Source organism: Eublepharis macularius, chromosome 2, assembly GCF_028583425.1.
Source record: "Eublepharis macularius isolate TG4126 chromosome 2, MPM_Emac_v1.0, whole genome shotgun sequence".
Lineage (NCBI taxonomy): Eukaryota > Metazoa > Chordata > Lepidosauria > Squamata > Eublepharidae > Eublepharis > Eublepharis macularius.
In genome coordinates, this window is record NC_072791.1 from 223,449,682 (window position 1) to 223,472,342 (window position 22,661).

General features: G+C 44.8%; 1 protein-coding gene across 2 annotated transcripts in view; it reads left to right on the forward strand.

The window, feature by feature from the left end:
* STAT1 (signal transducer and activator of transcription 1) overlaps positions 1-22,661 on the forward strand; it is a 45,225-nt gene that overhangs the window by 18,032 nt on the left and 4,532 nt on the right. For both annotated transcript variants that reach the window (XM_054970522.1, XM_054970521.1), the window contains exons 10-20: positions 4,824-4,916; positions 6,320-6,379; positions 7,518-7,547; positions 7,626-7,716; positions 9,730-9,768; positions 10,830-10,913; positions 12,377-12,475; positions 13,701-13,836; positions 17,430-17,479; positions 19,245-19,339; positions 22,070-22,209. In XM_054970522.1, the coding sequence (XP_054826497.1) occupies positions 4,824-4,916; positions 6,320-6,379; positions 7,518-7,547; positions 7,626-7,716; positions 9,730-9,768; positions 10,830-10,913; positions 12,377-12,475; positions 13,701-13,836; positions 17,430-17,479; positions 19,245-19,339; positions 22,070-22,209 (917 nt within the window). The remainder of the gene's footprint in view (positions 1-4,823; positions 4,917-6,319; positions 6,380-7,517; positions 7,548-7,625; positions 7,717-9,729; positions 9,769-10,829; positions 10,914-12,376; positions 12,476-13,700; positions 13,837-17,429; positions 17,480-19,244; positions 19,340-22,069; positions 22,210-22,661) is intronic.

The following is a 22,661-nucleotide window of genomic DNA, read 5'->3' on the forward strand; positions in this document are numbered from 1 at the left end:
TGCTGCTGGGCCAACAGGATGTATGCACATTTAAACTCCCTGGGTGCTGCTGGGACAACAGGATGCATGCACATTTAAACTCCCTGGGTGTTGCTGGGCCAACAGGATGCATGCACATTTAAACTCCCTGGGTGTTGCTGGGCCAGCAGGATGCATGCACATTAAAACTCCCTGGGTGCTGCTGGGCCAACAGGATGTATGCACATTTAAACTCCCTAGGTGCTGCTGGGTCAACAGGATGTATGCACATTTAAACTCCCTGGGTGTTGCTGGGCCAGCAGGATGCATGCACATTAAAACTCCCTGGGTGCTGCTGGGCCAACAGGATGTATGCACATTTAAACTCCCTAGGTGCTGCTGGGCCAACAGGATGCATGCACATTTAAACTCCCTGGGTGTTGCTGGGCCAGCAGGATGCATGCACATTTAAACTCCCTGGGTGTTGCTGGGCCAACAGGATGTATGCACATTTAAACTCCCTGGGTGTTGCTGGGCCAGCAGGATGCATGCACATTAAAACTCCCTGGGTGCTGCTGGGCCAACAGGATGTATGCACATTTAAACTCCCTAGGTGCTGCTGGGCCAACAGGATGCATGCACATTTAAACTCCCTGGGTGTTGCTGGGCCAACAGGATGCATGCACATTTAAACTCCCTGGGTGTTGCTGGGCCAACAGGATGCATGCACATTTAAACTCCCTGGGTGTTGCTGGGCCAGCAGGATGCATGCACATTAAAACTCCCTGGGTGCTGCTGGGCCAACAGGATGCATGCACATTTAAACTCCCTGGGTGTTGCTGGGCCAGCAGGATGCATGCACATTTAAACTCCCTGGGTGCTGCTGGGCCAACAGGATGCATGCACATTTAAACTCCCTGGGTGTTGCTGGGCCAGCAGGATGCATGCACATTAAAACTCCCTGGGTGCTGCTGGGCCAACAGGATGCATGCACATTTAAACTCCCTGGGTGTTGCTGGGCCAGCAGGATGCATGCACATTAAAACTCCCTGGGTGCTGCTGGGCCAACAGGATGTATGCACATTTAAACTCCCTGGGTGCTGCTGGGACAACAGGATGCATGCACATTTAAACTCCCTGGGTGTTGCTGGGCCAACAGGATGCATGCACATTTAAACTCCCTGGGTGTTGCTGGGCCAGCAGGATGCATGCACATTAAAACTCCCTGGGTGCTGCTGGGCCAACAGGATGTATGCACATTTAAACTCCCTAGGTGCTGCTGGGTCAACAGGATGTATGCACATTTAAACTCCCTGGGTGTTGCTGGGCCAGCAGGATGCATGCACATTAAAACTCCCTGGGTGCTGCTGGGCCAACAGGATGTATGCACATTTAAACTCCCTGGGTGCTGCTGGGCCAACAGGATGCATGCACATTTAAACTCCCTGGGTGTTGCTGGGCCAGCAGGATGCATGCACATTAAAACTCCCTGGGTGCTGCTGGGCCAACAGGATGTATGCACATTTAAACTCCCTAGGTGCTGCTGGGTCAACAGGATGTATGCACATTTAAACTCCCTGGGTGTTGCTGGGCCAGCAGGATGCATGCACATTAAAACTCCCTGGGTGCTGCTGGGCCAACAGGATGTATGCACATTTAAACTCCCTAGGTGCTGCTGGGCCAACAGGATGCCTGCACATTTAAACTCCCTGGGTGCTGCTGGGCCAACAGGATGCATGCACATTTAAACTCCCTGGGTGTTGCTGGGCCAGCAGGATGGATGCACATTAAAACTCCCTGGGTGCTGCTGGGCCAACAGGATGCATGCACATTTAAACTCCCTAGGTGCTGCTGGGCCAACAGGATGCATGCACATTTAAACTCCCTGGGTGTTGCTGGGCCAACAGGATGCATGCACATTTAAACTCCCTGGGTGTTGCTGGGCCAGCAGGATGCATGCACATTAAAACTCCCTGGGTGCTGCTGGGCCAACAGGATGCATGCACATTTAAACTCCCTGGGTGCTGCTGGGCCAACAGGATGCATGCACATTTAAACTCCCTGGGTGCTGCTGGGCCAACAGGATGCATGCACATTAAAACTCCCTGGGTGCTGCTGGGCCAACAGGATGCATGCACATTTAAACTCCCTGGGTGTTGCTGGGCCAGCAGGATGCATGCACATTAAAACTCCCTGGGTGCTGCTGGGCCAACAGGATGTATGCACATTTAAACTCCCTAGGTGCTGCTGGGTCAACAGGATGCATGCACATTTAAACTCCCTGGGTGCTGCTGGGCCAACAGGATGCATGCACATTTAAACTCCCTGGGTGTTGCTGGGCCAGCAGGATGCATGCACATTAAAACTCCCTGGGTGTTGCTGGGCCAGCAGGATGCATGCACATTAAAACTCCCTGGGTGCTGCTGGGCCAACAGGATGCATGCACATTTAAACTCCCTGGGTGTTGCTGGGCCAGCAGGATGCATGCACATTAAAACTCCCTGGGTGTTGCTGGGACAACAGGATGCATGCACATTAAAACTCCCTGGGTGCTGCTGGGCCAACAGGATGCATGCACATTTAAACTCCCTGGGTGCTGCTGGGCCAACAGGATGCATGCACATTTAAACTCCCTGGGTGCTGCTGGGCCAACAGGATGCATGCACATTTAAACTCCCTGGGTGCTGCTGGGCCAACAGGATGCATGCACATTTAAACTCCCTGGGTGTTGCTGGGCCAGCAGGATGCATGCACATTAAAACTCCCTGGGTGCTGCTGGGCCAGCAGGATGCATGCACATTTAAACTCCCTGGGTGCTGCTGGGACAACAGGATGCATGCACATTTAAACTCCCTGTGTGCTGCTGGGCCAACAGGATGCATGCACATTTAAACTCCCTGGGTGCTGCTGGGCCAGCAGGATGCATGCATATTTAAACCCCTTGGGTGCTGCTAAGCCAACAGGATGCATGCACATTTAAACTCCCTGGGTGTTGCTGGGCCAGCAGGATGCATGCACATTTAAACCCCTTGGGTGCTGCTAAGCCAACAGGATGCATGCACATTTAAACTCCCTGGGTGCTGCTGGGCCAGCAGGATGCATGCACATTTAAACCCCTTGGGTGCTGCTAAGCCAACAGGATGTATGCACATTTAAACTCCCTAGGTGCTGCACCTGTGGTATCCACAGGAGCACTGTGGCATTCTGAGTTCTTTCCTCCCTCAATTCCCTTTCTCCTATTCCACTCTACCTACCTTAGCTGCCTTGTTGAGGGCTTGGCAACATGAGGCAGCTGAAAGGAAAAAAAATACTTGCCGGGCTGATGAGGTGGTTCTTTCCCAGACTCCAGTGAATTCTGAAAACTGTATTGCCCAGAAAGACTTGATAGTTAACAGCCTTCTGGATACTGTGAGGAGCAACAAAAGAGAAAGTTGGAGATGGAGAGACAGTGTGGTGTAAGTGACTAGGATCTGGGAGACGGAGGTTTGAGTCCCCCCTCTGCCATGGAAGCTGGCTAGGCGACCTGGGTCCTGACACACACTTTTAGGCCAACTTACTTCACACGGAAGTCATTGTAAGGTTAAAATGGAGAAAAGAGAATGATGTTGTAAGCTGCGTTGAGTCCTTATTGGGGAGAAAAGTGGGGTATAAATACTTAAGTATTTTAACATCTTCTTAGCTGAAGCACTTCACTATCTCATTATTCCACATCAATAAAGCAAGGGAAGGGAAGGAAGAATTTGAGCCAGAGTAGAATTTGGAAGCTTTGAGGCTCGCCTCACTTTGGAAGTAAGAGTTCTGAGTAGAGATCTAAAATTTCTGGAGATTTTGAAGCTGTGGGGAAAAAAATAAGAAAAAAAACACATTTGGGGGGCAATGAAATGTTTGCAATACTTCCCCGTCAAGCCTGAATCTGTTTGGTGGCTTCAGCAATGTGAAATGCATTTATAACTGAGCTGGCATATAAAATGATATGAATTGGCATATTTATGGGATTTAAAAGCATAAACGCCTTGGTTTTCTGCAAACAAAACTGCAAATACATTAGATAGTGAGATGAGAGAATGAGCTGTCAGTTTATAATCTGCTATCTTGGCACATTTTACTCATTCCAAAAATTTCAACACATTTTGGGTGCGTATAATGTAGTCTTTAAAAGCATCTCTCATTCCAAAGGGGAAAAAAATTACCCCCAAAATTTGGACCAAACATATAAAAAGAAATACTTAAAATCCACATTTAGATGTAATAATAATATAATAACCTAAATACCATAAAATTTCCTTAGCCTGAGTACTGCCATACAGAGGCTGGCTACCTGGTAAGTAATCTTGGCATCTCTTTTGGAAAGAAGAAACTCAAGTCTAGTTTTTTCCGAGAGGCCCGTTTGGTTTTTCCCCCCGAACAATGGGGTAATAATCTCACTGTTTCATAGGAATTTTTTTAGCGCTTCTGAAAATGTCCTGAAAAAAAAGGTCTTTAAAATATCTATGCTGTACCTTTTGAGAGAGTTAAACCATGTCAAAAAAATCATTTTATGAATTTCAAAAAAAGTCATAGAAGGTTCTCCCCCCCCCCTCCAGTGCTTTATCAGAAAAAAAGTTCTTAGAAATAATCTCTGTTTTCTTCCCAAAATTTCCCTTTTTTCCTCCTAGGCCTTCAGAACTCTAGTTTTGAGCTGCCCCAAAGGAATATGAACTTTGTTAGTCTCTCAGCTTGAACAACTCTGGCCTCTGTTGCTGTTGTCTTTTTTGACCGATTTGTTAATGGGATTCAAGAGAAATCAAAACCTTTGTGCGAGTTTCCGCCATAAATTTTACATGGTCATGTTAAAGCAAATTCACATATTCTTTCTTTATGTCCAGTTCCTTTGTGGTTGAAAGACAACCTTGCATGCCCACACATCCTCAGAGACCGTTGGTTTTGAAGACGGGAGTGCAATTTACCGTAAAGCTGAGGTAATTTTTTAAAAATCTTGGCCCACATAAATACTGAAATTGCTTGATTATTCCCTGCCTCCTTTTGTGTAACACCACACTGCTGCCTCCCAGTATGAATCCCTCCTTTCTGTAAACACTCCTTCTTTAAAGAAACAATTTTAATACAAATATGATGCTGTAATTCAGAATTAGAGAGAAAATTGTACTTTCACAAACCGCTAAAGAGTTTTCGTGTGAAAAGACGGTGTATTTTTTTCCATTTTTTTCCAGCTTAGGGTAATATTTATGAACCTCCTCTAAACTTGCATCACGTGTCATACATATTTATTTATTTACTTGGCTGTGTTTTCTTAGTGTTACTGCTAGTGGCTTCTAACTAATAAAGAACATACTGTTGGGGCCACTTTTCATTTTATGGGTGGTGTGGATTCATAAGAAGGTTGGATCGCAGCAATAGTTTCCACAACACCTGGTGAAACAAAATTTCCCGGCTGTTCTGGCCTCAGGCTGCTGGGTCAGCAGATCTCCTCGTAAGCCAGGACTCACCCTGCAGATGTTCACTGAGCAGGGTACAGAGTGCAGGAATAAACAGGGTCTGGAGTTGGATCTAGCACTCTGGGTATGGGTTTTGGCCTTGCAACATGGTTGATCTAGCAAAGGCCTTGGCAACATGGTTGATCTACCTGAGCCTTGGCTTAGGTAGACTGGGAAGGAATTGGCCCCACCTGTCCTGGTGGCAAGTGCTGGAGTTCCTGAGGCCTTAATCCTGCAAGGAACCACGCGCAGCGCACTGCCCTTGCCCTACCCTGGGATTGCATGCAGCCAGTCTGGCGCTTTGCTTCCTCTGTGTCACTTTGGCATGGGCCTTCCTGCATCCTGGGTCCTTGAGGAACCACAGCCTTGGGTTTGAGTCCTGCTTGGCAGAGATCCGACGATTATCTCAAGGTCTGATGAGGGCTGTGACAGGGTGGCCTGTGGCACTGATGAGATGTCCAGAGGTGTCCCTGCAGAGCTTGTCCCTCTGATCCACCACAGTCATTCCTCAGGCTCCCCCTCCCTGAGGGTTCTGAGAATGTTCCAGAATGGATCAGAGGGGGTCATGACACCTGCGTCCGACTGAGGGAGGGGCAAGAATGAGGTTTGTAAACAGAATCCACTAGATCGAACCCTGTTGCAGTTGTGAATACTCATGACAATGCCATGTGTTTACTGTGTGTTCACGGGCTGAAACTAACGCATGGAGCCACTTCAAATGTTACGAAGCAAACTATACACATTCTACACCTGATGCAGGTCTCTAGGCAAGAGAGGTTTGGAAGGAAACTTCATGCCCAACATTGAGAAAGTTAAGGAACTGCAGAGCTGCTGTTTAAGCTTGGGGAAATTGCCTGAAGTAATATCTGTATTCTTTGCCTTTTCAGATTGCTGGTGAAACTGCAAGAGCTGAATTATAAATTAAAAGTGCAGGTTGTATTTGATAAGTAAGTGACATCTAGTACGCTTGGACATCCTACTATAAAGATTATCATCTCTCACCCCAAAGCAGCCAGCGTTCTTTTTCATTTCACTGATATGTTGTCCTATTGCTACCTCTTTCTGTAGCCACTTTGATTTCTGTTCTGCTCTGGCTCTTGGAGGAGAATAAAAGATAGAGGTCGTATGCTTTTCCTTGCCTGGCAAATTTTGTATAGGCTTTCCCCCCTCATGTCAATATTGCCATTTTTCTCTTATTGCTCCCCAGTAGGACATTTTAAGCCTAAAAGTTTTTCAATTTTTTACAATCCACAAATGGTGAATGATATAGAACTTGTCTTCAGTTCCACAATCACTGCTGGTTGCATTTTCCTCCAAGGATTTCAGAGCAGTGTACGTGGTTCTGCCTTCATTTCGTTGTCACAACAACGCTGGGAGGTAGTTTAGGCTGGGATAATACAACTGGCCAAATCGGGCCCCTGAAACATTTGGGAAATTAATTCTCAGCTGAGAGTTGTACTGAGGAGAATGATAGTCAGGTTGGGGAAGCCCAGTTCCAACTTGGAAAAAATTGGCCCTTTTCACACTGCTTACCTGCTCCCGGAACGTCGCAAAATAGTGCACAAAAAACGCAGAAGATAGTGTCTTCTTGCGATGTCGTGCAAAACTCTCGCGAGAAGATGCTATCTTCCGCATTTTTTGCGCAATATTTCGCGACGTTCCAGGAGCAGGTAAGCAGTGTGAAAAGGGCCAATCTTTGAATTTAGTTTGTCCCTCAGATTCCATAGATGCCAGACTTCCCATATATTTTAATGAAAAGAGTCTTCTCAGTTTTATAGGTTTCATAGTAAGGAGCATTTAGTAGGGACTACAAGATTGGGGGCATTTCCACACACATTGAATAATGCACTTTCAATGCACTTTTGCAATCCTTTTGAAGTGGATTTTTTGTTCCACACATGGAAAATCAGTTTCAAATGTTCACTAAAGAGTATTGAAAGTGGATTATCCAACGTGTGTGGAAGCAGCCTGAATGTACTGTTCTTTCTCTGGTGTGGTTTTTGCCATTTTTACTTTAATAAAATGAGAAATTCCTGCTCATCGTTCACACTCCCAAGTCTGATCTTGTTTTTTCTTCCTTTGCAGAGATGTGAACGAGAAGAACACAGTAAAAGGGTATGTTGACTCCCTGTTTGTGCATGAAGTTGACATTTGTTCAAAGCATTTGTCTCAGACTTTTATCTCTCTGTATAGATTTAGAAAATTTAACATCTTGGGGACAAATACTAAAGTGATGAACATGGAGGAGTCGAATGGAAGCCTGTCAGCAGAATTCAGACATCTGGTGAGGGCACTTCTTTAAAGAAACTATTTTCAGTTTTTTTCATAACATTCTTCAGTACAGGACAACTGAAAGTAATTACATCCCTCAGTTGCAGTATGGGATGTTGTGATACAGCACAAGGCGACAACCTTTTTTTTTCTCTTCAACCTTTTGGGATTTTCAGAGGGGGTAGTGACTGTCGCCCAAAAATGATCGCCACAGGAGGTGCAGCCAAACCTAAAATGGATGCCTGAGGAGGCAGACCCAAACGGAATATCTCCCTCCTTAAAACTCTTGGGAAGAAAGAAATCCTGAGGGGAGAATGAAACCACACAATGGCTCAGTTGCTTACCAGTCCACCTCAGTGAAAAATCCTTACTTTTGAATGAAGTCAGACATTAACAAAACCTGCCCCCCCACCCCTTTTCTGAAAAGCTTGGTGAGCGCCAAGGAAAGTTCTGGCAGGCACCATGGCCCCCAGGGGGCACCATAGTGGTAAACGCTTTAATACCATAAGATAGTATTTTAGGGCACGTGGGACACAGAAGAAAAACACGATTATCAATGTAATGCATAGTCTTTAAAGGTAAAGGTCATCCCCTGTGCAAGCACCGAGTCATTACTGACCCATGGGGGGACGTCGCACCATGACGTTTTCTTGGTAGACTTTTTTACGGGGTGGTTTGCCATTGCCTTCCCCAGTCATCTACACTTGACCCCCAGGAAAGTGGGTACTCATTTTACCGACCTCAGAAGGATGGAAGGCTGCGTCAACCTTGAGCCAGCTACCTGAACCCGGCTTCCGCTGGGATCGAACTCAGGTTGTGAGCAGAGCTTGGGCTGCAGTACTGCCGCTTACCACTCTGCGCCATGGGGCATAGTCTCTAAACTAGAACTATTTCTGACTGAATTTGAGACATATATGCAAAGTTGTGAGCTCTGCCACTGATTGAATCCACGGTACAGTCCACGCAGGTGAACGTTGGTTATAATACTGAAGCACTCTATACACAGAGTTTCTGCTATCATGATAGTAGAAGTGCCCCCTGCCTTTAGCAATAAGAAGGGAAGGGACGTTGCTCGGTAGACCAATGTCTGCTTGGTTATGCAGAAAGTCCCAGGTCAATCCCTGGATAGTTAAAAGGATCATGTAGTAGGTAGTGTGAAAGACCTCCGCCTGAGATGCTGGAGAGATGCTATTGGTCTGCCTGGACAATACTGACTTGGAATGATTCAGCATAAGGAAGTTCATGGGCTCATGCGCGTAAACGGAACGTGGCAGCAACTCGTTCAGTGCTGAGTCATTCCTGCTGTGTTTCATTTTTTATCCGGCTAGTTTCCTGTTGCTTGACGGATTTTTCTTCAGCTGGCTCCTTCCTCTTCAGCGTGGCTTTAACTGAAAAGGGATCTTCCCCTCCCACCAGCCGAGACTTAAGTCTTGCCTCTGGGAGATTTCTCCCCAGTCTCCTATCTCCAGGTTTTCCTTCATACCTTTGAAACGAAGGTACGCTCGCAATAAATCCAGAGCTCTTGTTTGTTTCTGAAATGGTGGCCTGGAGCTCTTGACTGGTGAAGGAGAAACTGGACAGGGCGCAGATAAAAACACTCTCAAGTTCATACGTTCATTACCCGTCCTTAGTCATGACATTTTACAGCTAAAAAGCAATATTAGACCCTCATCTCAAACTTTTCATTTCTTTATAAAATGATGGCTTTTGTGATATTGGAATATGCCTTGAGACTTTCCCACCCCCATCTAGACAAAAGGACAAGGAATGTGCTGGTATGAAATGTACTTTTATTTCTGTCGTTACGTTTATTTTTAGTCCACCTTTCTCACTGAGGTTCAAAGCAGATCACGCAGTGTAGGTCAGTATGGTCGGTGGCTGGAACGTTCAATAAACAATATGATAGGATAAGGATTTCCTAAAAAACAAGCAGAAATCTTACATGATGCTGAAACAAATCCAAAGCAAAATGACATGACATCAAGATGAAAACTTGCATTGAAGAATTTTGTTTGTGTGTTTGCAGCAATTAAAGGAGCAGAAAAATGTCTCCAGAACTAATGAGGTAAGAGGAACCCGCGCTAGCTTTATTTTAATTAAGCGCTGTGTTAAGCAATGCACTGTATTAATTACTAATGCAGGAGCCCACAGATCGCTATCCATGGGGATATGCATGCTTTTTACAATAGAAAATAATGGCTTCTAAGCCAATGAAGTGTGCGTGGAATGCTGATTTTTCCACTCTGTGCCTGTAACCCCATCTTAGACTGATCGTTCCTGGGGGTTGTAGGACCTGCATGGAGGAATAGCTGTGATCTTTATGGAGGTCAGTAGGGGGATGTAGGAAAACTTTGTGTGTGCCTTGTTGGTTGTAAGCCGTTAAAACTGATATTGCTTGGATTGAGAGTAGAATTGCATAGTTAAATACATGTTTAGGAAGATGTAAAGGCTCTCTTCGTGCAGACCCTGGGCGATCTAAAGTAGTTTAGAAGCATTAACTTCTAAGAGTGTCAGTTTAGAGGCATTCAGTTTCGTAGAATGACTAGAGAAACGGTAATCATTGACTATATATGTCTTTACGTAGATTATTTGCATGCATGCAAAAATTTCCAGAGCCTTGTTTCCAGCAACAAATAAATGGAGCAAATAGAAACAGCAAGAATGCTGTTGTTCATCTAAAACTAGGACAGCAGTATTAGAAACAGCAGCACGATTAAACCAGCAGTGTAAAATTGTTTTAAATATTTCTCACTCAAATGCTAATTACAAAAACAAATCAATTAAATTTTCAATAACAGTTAACTTTTTTAAAAAAAAGAATGGTTGATTTTATGCGTTTGGAGATGCTTTGGTTATAGTGGGAGAAGCTTTGCTGTGCTATACCCAATTGCTGTGGGGCTGGGACAGGGTGTGTGTGTGTGAGGGAACAGAAGCAGTCTGGCTCTTGCCCTGGTTAGCAGATGGCACCTAATGAAATTTTAGAAGGAAAGCTGCCCTCTGTGCAGTAACTCCTGGTGGTAAGGAATACTTGATGGTATCTGACCCCAGTGAAATACTAGGGAAGTACTTTGTGCTGTATGAAGTTAAAATTAAAGACTTGTTACTTTTTCCTTCCCCGTCTCCCAGGGGCCTCTAATAGTAACAGAAGAACTCCACTCTCTGTGTTTTGAGACTACGTTGGAACAGGGTGGGCTTACAATTGACCTAGAGGTAAGACATGGAATCAAATGTCTTTTAAGTAGGGTTGTGAGTGGGCACTAGGGTCGGGGGGGAGGGCGATGTAGCAGTATCAACATCACTTAAGGGAAAACATGGAACTGGCATAGGGTAGTTCTAGGAATCAACAAAAAGTCTCTGGTTTTACCATAGAGCTACGCTATGATAGCTAGAGCCATCCTATGTCACTTCCAGGTCCCTCCTCCCCAGAACTGTGGAGCAGCACTGCTGATACTGACTTTATTTCCTCTTGTCACTGCTTGGCGCAGTGGCAGGCACCTAGAGTTTTCAGCATAATTTTTTCCACCACTTTATAAATACAAGAATAGATACAGCCTAGGAAAAATGTCTTAGCAGTAAAATGCCAACCTGTTCCTTAAATGCCAACCTGTTTCGTGGTAACCCAACATTCCTTTTGCTACAGGAATGGTGCAATCCGGGGAATGCTTTCCTGGGAGTAGGCCCCACTAAGTAGGATACTGAACAGATTTGCTCTCAAACATCTGCTTTGGGAAGGGGCAGATGGGAAATACATGGGAAGGGGAACCTTCTTGCAGAGGGCGGAACTCGGAATGGAGAAACCGTTTCTCAACACTCGGTTTACCCCTCTTTTCTGGGGTAATGTTGAATTTAGCCCTAAATCCGTGCAACCTCTACACATTTCTTCCCTGTCACTTTTTTTTTTTTTGGTCCTGCTTTTCCTACAAGGATCTCAGGGTGGGCTGTATGACCTTTTCCTCCTCCTCCTTTTTAAGCTCCCTGCAAAGTAGATTAAAGTGAGAGAGTAATTGGCCCAGCACCACACAAGGAGCTTTATGGCCAAGAACAAAAAGAGTCCAGTAGCACCTTTAAGACTAACCAACTTTATTGTAGCATAAGCTTCCGAGAATCACAGTTCTCTTCGTCAGATGCATGCATCTGACGAAGAGAACTGTGATTCTCAGAAGCTTATGCTACAATAAAGTTGGTTAGTCTTAAAGGTGCTACTGGACTCTTTTTGATTTTGCTACTACAGACGGACACAGCTAACTCCTCTGCAGCTATGGCCAAGAACGTGTGTCCAAAAAAAATAGTGGGCCTGGGAGGAGGGGGGGAGGATATTATTGGTTCAGGAACCAAATTAGCCATACAGCCCTGTGTCAAAGCAATTAGTAGGAAGCTAGAATAGGGTTTTTCGTGCTTCCCAGATGGTTCCTCCGTGCTAAAACACAAATTGCTTTAATTGACTAAGTAGAAACTGTCGCTTAGGTTCCTGAAAGGTTTTAAAAATAAAAACAGGCTGTTTGGCAATGAAAATGAGTCTAGTTGGTTTGTATCCCACAGTCTTTAGTATCCTTGAAGGGTGAATATCTGACTGCTGCTGGCTTTCAGTTTACTCTTCTTTCTATTGGATGATTTTTTAAAAAATTACAATAACCATTTTTTCTCAGTTGCCTCCTTCTGTCTTGTCTTCCTAGACCGCTTCCCTTCCGATTGTTGTGATTTCCAATGTCAGCCAGCTGCCGAGTGGGTGGGCTTCCATTTTGTGGTACAACATGTTAACTAACGAACCCAAGGTAATGAATGAATTGAAGCCGGGGGGAAGGTTAACTCGCGTTTCGTCATAGGTCTTCTGTGCAGGCACACGTGCTATCTGAGAAGTGATTTAAAAAAAAAAAAAGCTTGTTACCAAAGTTAGTATTCCGATTCCATTAGACGAAAAAGGAGAAAAACGAAGCTGTAAGTCAGCTGTACAAAATTAAAAATGAGGAAAATGTGAAAATATTCCAGTGAGACATCAGTGTTTAAAGTAAGCTCAAGTGCCACCGATAAAGAAACAGAGAATTATGGGATAGGAAACACAAGATATAATTTCTGAGCCTGAAAAAAAAAATACTGTGAGAAGTCATACTCAACCCAGAGACCCATAGTTGAGAGGAAATGAATACTAAATTTCCCTTCCTGTTAAAAGAATATTACAAGAAGTTCAATAATAACATAATAATATTTGATTTCTGTACTGCCCTTCAGAACAACTTAACACACACTCAGAGTGGTTTAGAAAGTGTGTTGTTAATCCTCACAACAATCACCCTATAAGGTGGGTGGACTGAGAGAGCTGTGACTGACTCAAGGTCACCCAGCTGGCTTCAAGCAGAGGAGTGGGGAATCAGACCCGGCTCTCCAGATTAGAGTCCCGCCGCTCTTAACCGCGACACCAAACCGGCTCTCAAAAACATTTTGATTTTTAAAAACAGCTAAAATAATCAGGATACAGTACACAGTCTTTCTTAATTGTTAAGCTGGTGGCCTATAAAGTACTTGGCTGGTAGGGAAGGAGCTGTGGCTCAGTGGAAGAACCTCTGCTCTGCATACAGAAGGTCTCAGGTTCAATCCCAGCATCTCTAGTTAAAAGGATCAGGTGATGTGAAATACCTCAACCTGAGACCTTGGAGAGCTGCTGCCAACCTGAGCAGACAATACCGGCCTTGTAGGGTTGATGGCCTGACTCCATATAAGAGAGCATCATATGTTCATAGATACGTTGTTCCCAAGGATTCCCTTAAAGGTTTCTGTACCCACGTTGGAATGGTTGGGTGCTTTCCCCAAATAAATGTTTTGTCTACTTCAGGGGCCACTGCCTTGGACTCTCCCGATTCAAGAATAGCTGGTTCGGTGGGCCTGGGAAGCTCCTTTGAAAAGACGGGTCAAAAGAAATGTCGTGTGGGTAGAGGGTTCCTTCTCTGGAGCCTGCCCATTCCACTGACCAACTCTCAGTTCTGTTTTTTCTTTCCCCTTTAGAATTTGTCCTTCTTTCTGAACCCCCCATGTGCGAGGTGGCCTCAGCTTTCCGACGTGCTGAGCTGGCAGTTTTCGTCCATGACCAAAAGGGGGTTGAATACAGATCAACTGAACATGCTGGGGGAGAAACTGCTTGGTAAGTGGCAGCCCACATGTGGCACACTCACAATCCTTGGGCTGCCCGTGCCCTTTTTAAAAAAGTGTCGCTGTCCCAATGGTGGGGGAACATTTTAACCTTCCAGGACATTTAGTTGCTGACCTAAAAATAGCAGTTGTCCTGCAGAGGAATTTTAAAGGAAGATTAGAAAGAGAGACTGCTGAATTGCAACTGATAACAAAGATCAGGACAATGCATCCACCTGGACTGAATCAAGACCTAGGCTTCCTGTCTCATTACCAATGCTGATTCCTCCATACCCACTACCCTTCAGCATACCCCACCCTATCCGATCACACCTGCTGTTGTCATTCACCAGCTGTTGTCATTTGGCTTCTGTAATCACTCCACTCTCCAAGGTATAAGGACAGACGGACTCATATTCTAGCTGCATCTGAAGAAGTGAGCTATGGCTCATGAAAGCTCAGACCCTCCCACAAATTGTGTTAGTCTTATAGGTGCTACTGGACTTTTGCTCTTTTCTTAACAGTGATTAATTAGAGGCATCTTTTTTCCTCTCACCAAAGGCTGATGTCACATTTAATCATAGCAAATTGTGTTCATTAGACACTGGCAGTCCATTCTCTCTTGGAAGATGTCCTGACAGTCATGATTAGCTCCACTGGTACTTGTCTACTCCTTGCTTGGGCTTTTCCCACCCTCACTTGTTCCCCGCATCTATTATCATAGTTTTTAAAAAATTGTGTCTTGTGTGTGTAAGCTGCTTTAAAGAGAGACAACAGTAAAACCACAATTTTAGTTAGCAGAAGTAAAGCCATTTCCTGAAAGCTGGTTATAGAAATGCCAAGTCCCCATCCTCCTCCAGTGGGAGACTGGGGACCAGCGAAGTAGGGTGCTATCATATGGATCTCGAATTCAGAGGAACTCTATGGTGAAATCATAGAGTTCCCATTGAATCCTAGAGTGGCATGACATCAGTTCCAGATTTGCCCTGAAATTATATCACACTGTTGATACTATAGTGATTTTTTTTGGCCTCATTTTTTCCCCTTGCCAGTCTACTGAATGGTGGTAGGTGTTGGGAATTGCTGGTAAGAGGTCTCTAGCCAAATAAATACTGCTCAGCACATCAGGATTTCCCCCACCTCCCATTGATTGTCTTCCTGTGAGTCAGGCGCTTTGGCTTATGGCATCCTGTAAGGGACTGGCCCTCAATTATACAGTTGCAAAGATACACTCCCATTGAGCTGAAAATTGGGTCGTCTCTGCAGGCATGCTTCCCTGGAGAAAGATCTAGGTAGAAATATGGCAATTAAAAAGAAAAGATGTGGGTCGTGGCTGGGGGATTATGGTAACACAAAAATCTATGGAGATTGCAGTCCACATTAGAGCTGCAGTATTTGTCTCAATTGGGTAGCCCATTTCCATTGGCCCGAGAAACTGGACTGTAAACGCACAGCCGTGTTGGCCCATGGCTATGATTAGAAAACTCTTGGGGAATGATGTGGCTCTTGGCGGGCCTTGAACTATGCGTAGTTGAGCTTTTAAATACGCCACCATGGCAAGATAGGGTTGGGTGTTAGTGAATTGCAAAAAGCCAATGCATGCCGTTGAGAAAGCTGCGACCAGATCTCCTGAAACTGATTCTAACATTTTGAAAAGTAGCTGCTCTGCCAACCAGCTGCGCACTGCTTCTTGGGTAGAAATGTCTTGCTTCCATCTCTACCTTCTCCCCAAATTGCTGTTGAGAGGCAATGTGGCAGCCTTAAACCTTGCCACAGCCACGATCTCAATCTAGAGGTGAAGGCTGATTTTAACTCAGAAATAGGGAGATCCACATAACCTGAATTTTTTTTTTTAAACAATTTTTATTGGATGGGTTGACATACAATTTGCTCATATCTTAAAAATACATTCCCCCATATATTCATAGATGCAGCCCACCCCCTCCCCCTCCCCCGTTTTCTATGTAGGCTCCCGACAGCACTGTGACCCCATAATTTCTTATCATTAGTTCTGTATTGCTTTCATTTGTCCCTGTAGCTAGAGGTAAAATCTTAACTTATCATTTCTTAATACAATTCTATAATTATTAATAAACTATCAAAAAACCATCAATTATCCATAAAATATCCATATTCTATTAAATCCCCTCTATTTCAATATAAACTGGTTTTTCTTTATCACTCATTTCCTTTCCCCCTTATACTATTATTTAAAACCTATCTTCCCCCCATTACTATTGTTTCTTACATCAGTTACCTGTATTTAATTAAACTCACTTTCTTAACATTTTAACTTGAAACTAACAATTTGTTTCTTCAAAACATTCCATTTGTAGTTCCCATTTCTTTTACACATAAATTTGCCTTAACATTTTCCCAGTCCCAATCCTTTAATTTAATTTAGTCTCTAATATAACACTTTAATTTAAAATTAACAACTTGAACTTTCACTTGATTCCTTCTATAATTTTGTGTATAAATTTACTTTATGTCAATTCACATAATTAGCTATACATTTGCATTTCCCAATTTTTCCATTTGTCTTAATTTGCTAATTCCTTCATTTAACTTTTAACATTGCAATTAAGTCATACATCCCAATTCTAAAAAAAAGAAAAACTCTTCTAGCTTTGAGCTGTAGCCTTAGTCTTTTAAGTAACTCCCACTTGTAACTTGATTTTTGTATTTATATTGCTTTGCCAGGCTTTCTTCTTCACTTGAATTATTTTGTCGCTTGGTAGCTTCTTCTGCTTGAAATAACTGGAGATGGTTCTGTCTTTCATGCTTGTTGCTAATTCTTGCACTTGATTCTTTAAGGATCCTAGTAAATCTTCAATCATTTCTTCTTGCACATTCTGCACTACTTCTCCTTGCATAACCTGAAATTTAATCTTGTCTGGTCATTGTGCTTTTTCTTCTTTCTCACTTTCCTTTTTTATTTGTTCAGATTGTTCCCTTGTTGTTTATGCAGTGCATTCGGCTTTGGCAGTTTCTATTTTATTTATTTATGTCATTTATAGTCCGCCTTTCTCACTGAGCCTCAAGGCAGATTACACAGTATGAGATTAGAACAATCTGTATCAAGTACATTTCCGTACAGAATCGAGGACATTACCATAAACAATGCCATAGGGTAAATAGATACAAGTTTAAAAAGACATAGCGTTAGCAAGAATCCAATACAGAGTAGAAGAAAATACTGAAACAGAACATAATCACTTCTATGATTGACATTAGACAACTTAAAGCACAGGTAGTACATAGGAGTACATATTTAAAGCAACAGATAATATGTAAGACAACATAGTGGTGAAGTCTGTGGTCCCTAACTCATTAGCGAAGCACCTGAGACCCCATCCCCACAATACAGCCCTCCTGTTTGACTAAAAAGCCTTTTTGAATAATTCAGTTTTGCATCTTTTGCAGGAAGCCTGGAGCGTGGGGGCTCTCCTGACCTCAGGCAGGCCATTCCACAGGGGATTTTTTTCCCTGTCATTGCACAGTAGTAAAAGTTAAATCTCTAGTTTTTGTGCTTGGGACTCCAAGGCTTATTGTTGGCATTGTGTAGATTGGCAAACAGTATTTGAAAATTTGTTTTCCTTTTAGGCACTAACGGAAGCGTCGATGATGGCATCAGTTGGGTCAGATTCTGTAAGGTACGAGCTCCAGATCTTCAGCAAATTATATGGAGCTTAATCCAGCCACTGTGAGGCTCTGTTTGGACCCATTGATTTAAATGGGGAAATGCACTTGGTGTAACTTTCAACTGTTGTTAAATTGGTGGGCTTGACTAGAGAAATTCAAAACAGAAGTTCATTTGAGCAGAGACACCAGTCACACTAGTTGTCAACATTGTAGAAGGTACAAGAAAATGGGTATGGAACTCATGGACACATGAAACTGGGTTGGATCCAGACTAGGTTTTCCACGAATGCAAGACCCTTCTGTCAGTGGAACAGAACTTCCCTGCCTTCCTCGCTCCGCTGCAGCAGCCCGTTGATCTCCCCGAAATGGTGCTCCTGGGGCACAGGGGACCCTCAGGAATGGCCTCATGAGGGGCAAATGGGGGGCAGTCTGCAGTAGGAAGACAGAATTGGTAGAAATTACACCTGTTAGCACATAATTTACTCTGGATCCAGTCTAATGTCTTTTAGTAAGACAGACCAAGGTCAAAATAATAAGAGTCCAGTAGCACCTTTGAGACTAACTTTTCTGTAGCATAAGCTTTTGAGAACCACGACTCTCTTCGTCAGATGCTTCTGATAATGAGATCAGTTACTTCTCATAATGAGAGAACCATTCATAGTCTCTATTCAATCCAAGTCTGACTGAGTCAAATTTACATATGAACTCCAATTCAGCAGTTTCCCTTTGGATTGTGTTTGTTTCTAGCAGGAAGCTCCTGAATTGGAAGTAACTGATCTCATCATCAGAAGCAGCTGATTTGCATCTACTCCCCCCTCCCCTCACCACCTCAGGGCTGGATCTAGGGTTGCCGGCGCCCAGGGCAACCCTAGTCCGACCGTTTGCGCGTGCTCCCAGCGCTGTGTGATGACGTCATTTCAGTGACATCACACAGGGCGGAGTAGTGGAGACAGCGTGCGGCGAATGGCGCGAGTGGCCTCGCAGCCCCCTGCACTGCCTTTCACCTGCCCTGCAGGACGGGGCAGACGAATGGTGTGGGCGGCTGCGCTGCCTTTTGCCTGCCCTGCAGGACAGGGCGCATGGCAAGCTGGCCGCCCCCTGTTCTGCGGAGCAGGCGAAAGGCAGCGCGGAGGGCTGCGAGGCTGCCCGCGTGCTCCCAGCAGCTGGCAGCTGCTTCTGGCACCCCCTCCCTGGTGGCGCCAGGGGCAGACTACCTCCCCTGCCCACCCCTCGATCTGGCCCTCGTGTGTGTGTGTGTGGGTGGGTGGGTGGGCAGGGGAGGTGGGCAGGGGAGGGGAGTGGGCAGGGGAGGTAGTTAGATTGGCTCATGGTTCCATAGCAAAGTGTCAGGTCGTAGTCTGACACTCTGAGCCCTACACCACACTGGAGCCCCCCCCCCCCCCAGTCCAGAATCTTAAATTCCTAAGAACTTCACTGGTTCTGTTTGAAAGGCATGGAGGGATCCAAATCCCCATGGTGTGCGCATGGAGATGACTCTTGGCCAATGTTCTCCATGCCAGAGTTATTGCATACTGATGCCAGCCCTTTACTCCTTTTGCTGTTGTCTGGGCACATTTTCTGGGGAGTAGCACAGGGGCTTCTGTAGGACTGAAATACCCAGAGCAACGGATGCAAGAGATCCTGAAAACCAAAAATGGGCGGGGTGGTGGTGGTGGAATCCATGACATCATCGCTGAGCCAGTATGTGATTTCTGCCATAAGCCAGATAACGTTGTATTTTTTGAACTGGCCCTTTTGTGTCTTGTCCGATTTCAGGAAAATATCAACGACAAAAGCTTTCCCTTCTGGCTGTGGATTGAAGGAATTCTGGAACTCATTAAGAAGTACCTTTTGTGCCTCTGGAATGATGGGTAAGGATTTCAGAAACTTTTGACGGCAGTGGGTTTGTCGGAACTCCTAAATCAGCCAAGACTTTTAAAAGGGACTGAGGTGTCCGTGGTCTTGGGAGACCTCCCCCGGTCTGTGTTTCAGTCTGATGTCTTGTGCTCTGTTCATCGTATTAGTACTCAAAAGCCGGCCAAGCAAAGCTAGCTTGGAAGGCAAAGCAGTTCATTTTTTGTGAAGCGTAGATGACATTAGAGAGGTTAGCCTCTCACTAAGTTGGTGTCTTAATTTATTATTAACTTGTTGGGATCTCCGGTCAGTCTATGCTGCCTGCTTGAGTGTCCTGCTTTCATTTAAATCACTAGGACAAACTCTTGACAGAGACAGTTGGGGATTCACTAAAGAATCATAGAATCATAGAGCTGGAAGGGGCCATAGAGACCATCTAGTCCAACCCCCTGCCCAGTGCAGGATCAGCCTAAAGCATCTCTGACCTGGATAGACCAGGTGAGACTGATCTCGTCAGATAGAATCATAGAATCAAAGATTCCCAGATAATCTCTCCTGTTCTCTTCCTCACTGATTGTCAGGCTGTGGGTGACAGGATATGGCAGACAGATCCCTGTACCATCGCAACAAGAAGTCCAAGCTCTTGGTTAAATGGTTTTATTCAGAAATCAAATAATTTCCGTATACGTGTCCATAGCAAGAAAGCATCTAAGCAGTACACGTTCCTTGACAGGAATAGAAACTTGAAGAAAGTACATCTCTAAATACCCAATCATCTCCCCCCCCCCCCCTCAACCTAAACCACAGGTTTGCGCAGGAAATGTTGTGGGAATTTCTTCCAGGGTTACACATCAGCCTAGAGAGGACAAAAGGCATAAGATTAAACTGTAACATTTCAGACAGTGCAAGGTCGCTTCTGGGAGCTTCAGAGGAAGGAGATAAGCCAGCTGTGTTCTCAGGATGCTGGAGAAACAAAAGTGATGGTTAAGACATTTGCAAAATGACATTAAGGTTCAGCATTAAACATTGGTTCAGTGTTAGCATTGGCATGGATGGGGCTCAGACATGACGGTAACTGTGTTTTACGCATGTCCGTTTGCCCAGAACAAAGATGGTTTCACTTCTATTTTCAGTCTCCAGTTAAACTTGCCATTTGCTTTCCGTCTTTCACTTTAGCTTTTGAAGGTTTTTTTTTGTGTCTTCTTGTATCTTCTAAAATCACTAAAAAGAAAAACATTTCCCCCCTCTCCAATCCCCCCCCCAATCTCTTATGAACTTAAATATTCTAAACATTGTCAGATGTTTCTGATTTTGAAGTCTCTCTCTTTCCTGCTGTCCTCCACTTTTGTTTCTCAAAAGACAACATTCTCGCAACAGGTGGAAAGGTACTTTTCGGTGAGAATGCCCTTAACCAAGCAGTTGCATTGCTCTTGTTTAAATGCATGTAGCACTCTTGAAAACCTGCTAATTAAACTCTGTGTATGAACGTTTTATTTAGATACTTTTACCAAACTGGGAATCCTGATCTGGATAGCCCAGGCAAGCCTGATCTCCCCAAATCTCAGAAGCTAAGCAGGGTCGGCCTTGGTTAGTAATTGGATGGGAGACCTCCAAGGAAGTCCAGGGCTGCAGAGGCAGGCAATAGCAAACCACCTCTGTTAGTCTCTTGCCTTGAAAATCCCAGCAGGGGTCGCCATAAGTCAGCTATGACCTGAGGGTACTCTCCACCACCACAACAATCTGGGAAACATCTTGCAAGATAAGTGTCACCAGGCAAAATTCAGTTGAATTGAAGTACATATGCTTAACTTTTTGAGATCGATGGGACTTCTGTTTGCTTTACCTTTGCTAGAAGTGAACATTATGCATGGTCTTAGAAATGAGAAGAACAATTGAAAGGAATGTTTGCTTAATTGAGGACAGTGATCTTAAAAGGAATCTATGTGGCCCTTGACCGTCAGCACAGTTTTGAAAAAGCTTATTAGCAGCCTGCGAGTAGATGACAAATTGCAGTTGTTTGTTTAATTGGGTAAGACTGGTCTAACGCGGAGCCTGTGAAATGGCAGATAGTGCCTTCTAGAATAATTGTTCGAAACAGAGCTTTAATTGGTCTGGAATTGGTTTTTTTTTAAAATAGAGTGCTATAAAGACTATCTGGGATATTATAAACCTCTGGAGAGTTCTGGTAGGTTGTGAGCCACAGTGCCTCAAATGTGTTTTATTGAGAACATGAATTTTTAAATTCGCCTGGGATTGTCTTTGTTGCAAAAGGCAAATCACGCACGGTGCAACGAATGCTGTGCTTTCTAAGATTCCTACAGAGCAAACCAGCTGGATTCATGGTGGTGGGTGTATGGGAAATAGCCAAAAAGCTATTCCTAGGCCAGAGGGTGGAGTTGACATTTTTAATACATGAGCACCAAAATAACCAACTTCAGTAAAGATGAGGGTCAAAAGATGGTTTGCACAAGCTGATCAGGTGCGTCGTCGGTTTGGGGCCAGCTTTGTTGGAAATGGCAACTGTGGTTTGGGCTTGGAAACTAGGTCGGCAAGCCACAAACCAGGGAGATTCATGGAGGGGGAGGTCTATCAGCGGCTACTAGCCGTGGCGACTGAAGGGAACCGCCACGTTCGGCTCCTTCAGCCTAAGGAGGGTCACGTTGGGCAGGCCTGGGAAGGGTTCATCGGACTTGTGCATGTTTCCTTGGCAGGTGATCATGAGCTTGTCTTTCTTTCTGACTTTGCAGAAGCATCATGGGCTTTATCAGCAAGGAGCAAGAAAAGGCCCTCCTGAACAGCAAAGAAAGTGGGACGTTTCTTCTGCGCTTCAGCGAAAGTAGCAGGGAAGGAGCGATCACTTTTACCTGGGTAGAGAAGCTGCTGGACAGTAAGAAAAACCGCCACCTCTTTTTTTTTTTTGTATCAAAAGTGGGTCTTTTTTTAAAGAAAGAAAGACAGGAGGGGAGCCTGCCAAATGGTTGCCCTTCATATCTGGTGACAGGTCTCAAACTTGCCGCCTGATCCCATGGGAGTTTCCCTGGGAAAGGTGGTAGAAGAGAGGGTAGGGGGAAGGTTGGTGGAAGGTGATGCCCAGGGCTTTTTTTCTGGGAAAAGAGGTGGTGGAACTCAGTGGGTTGCCCTCAGAGAAAATGGTCACGTGGCTGGTGGCCCCGCCCCCTGATCTCCAGACAGAGGGGAGTTGAGATTCCCCTCCGCGCCACCAAGCGGCGTGGAGGGCAATCTCAACTCCCCTCTGTTTGGAGATCAGGGGGCGGGGCCACCAGCCACGTGACCATTTTCAAGAGGTTCCGGAACTCTGTACCCCCGTGTTCCCCCTGA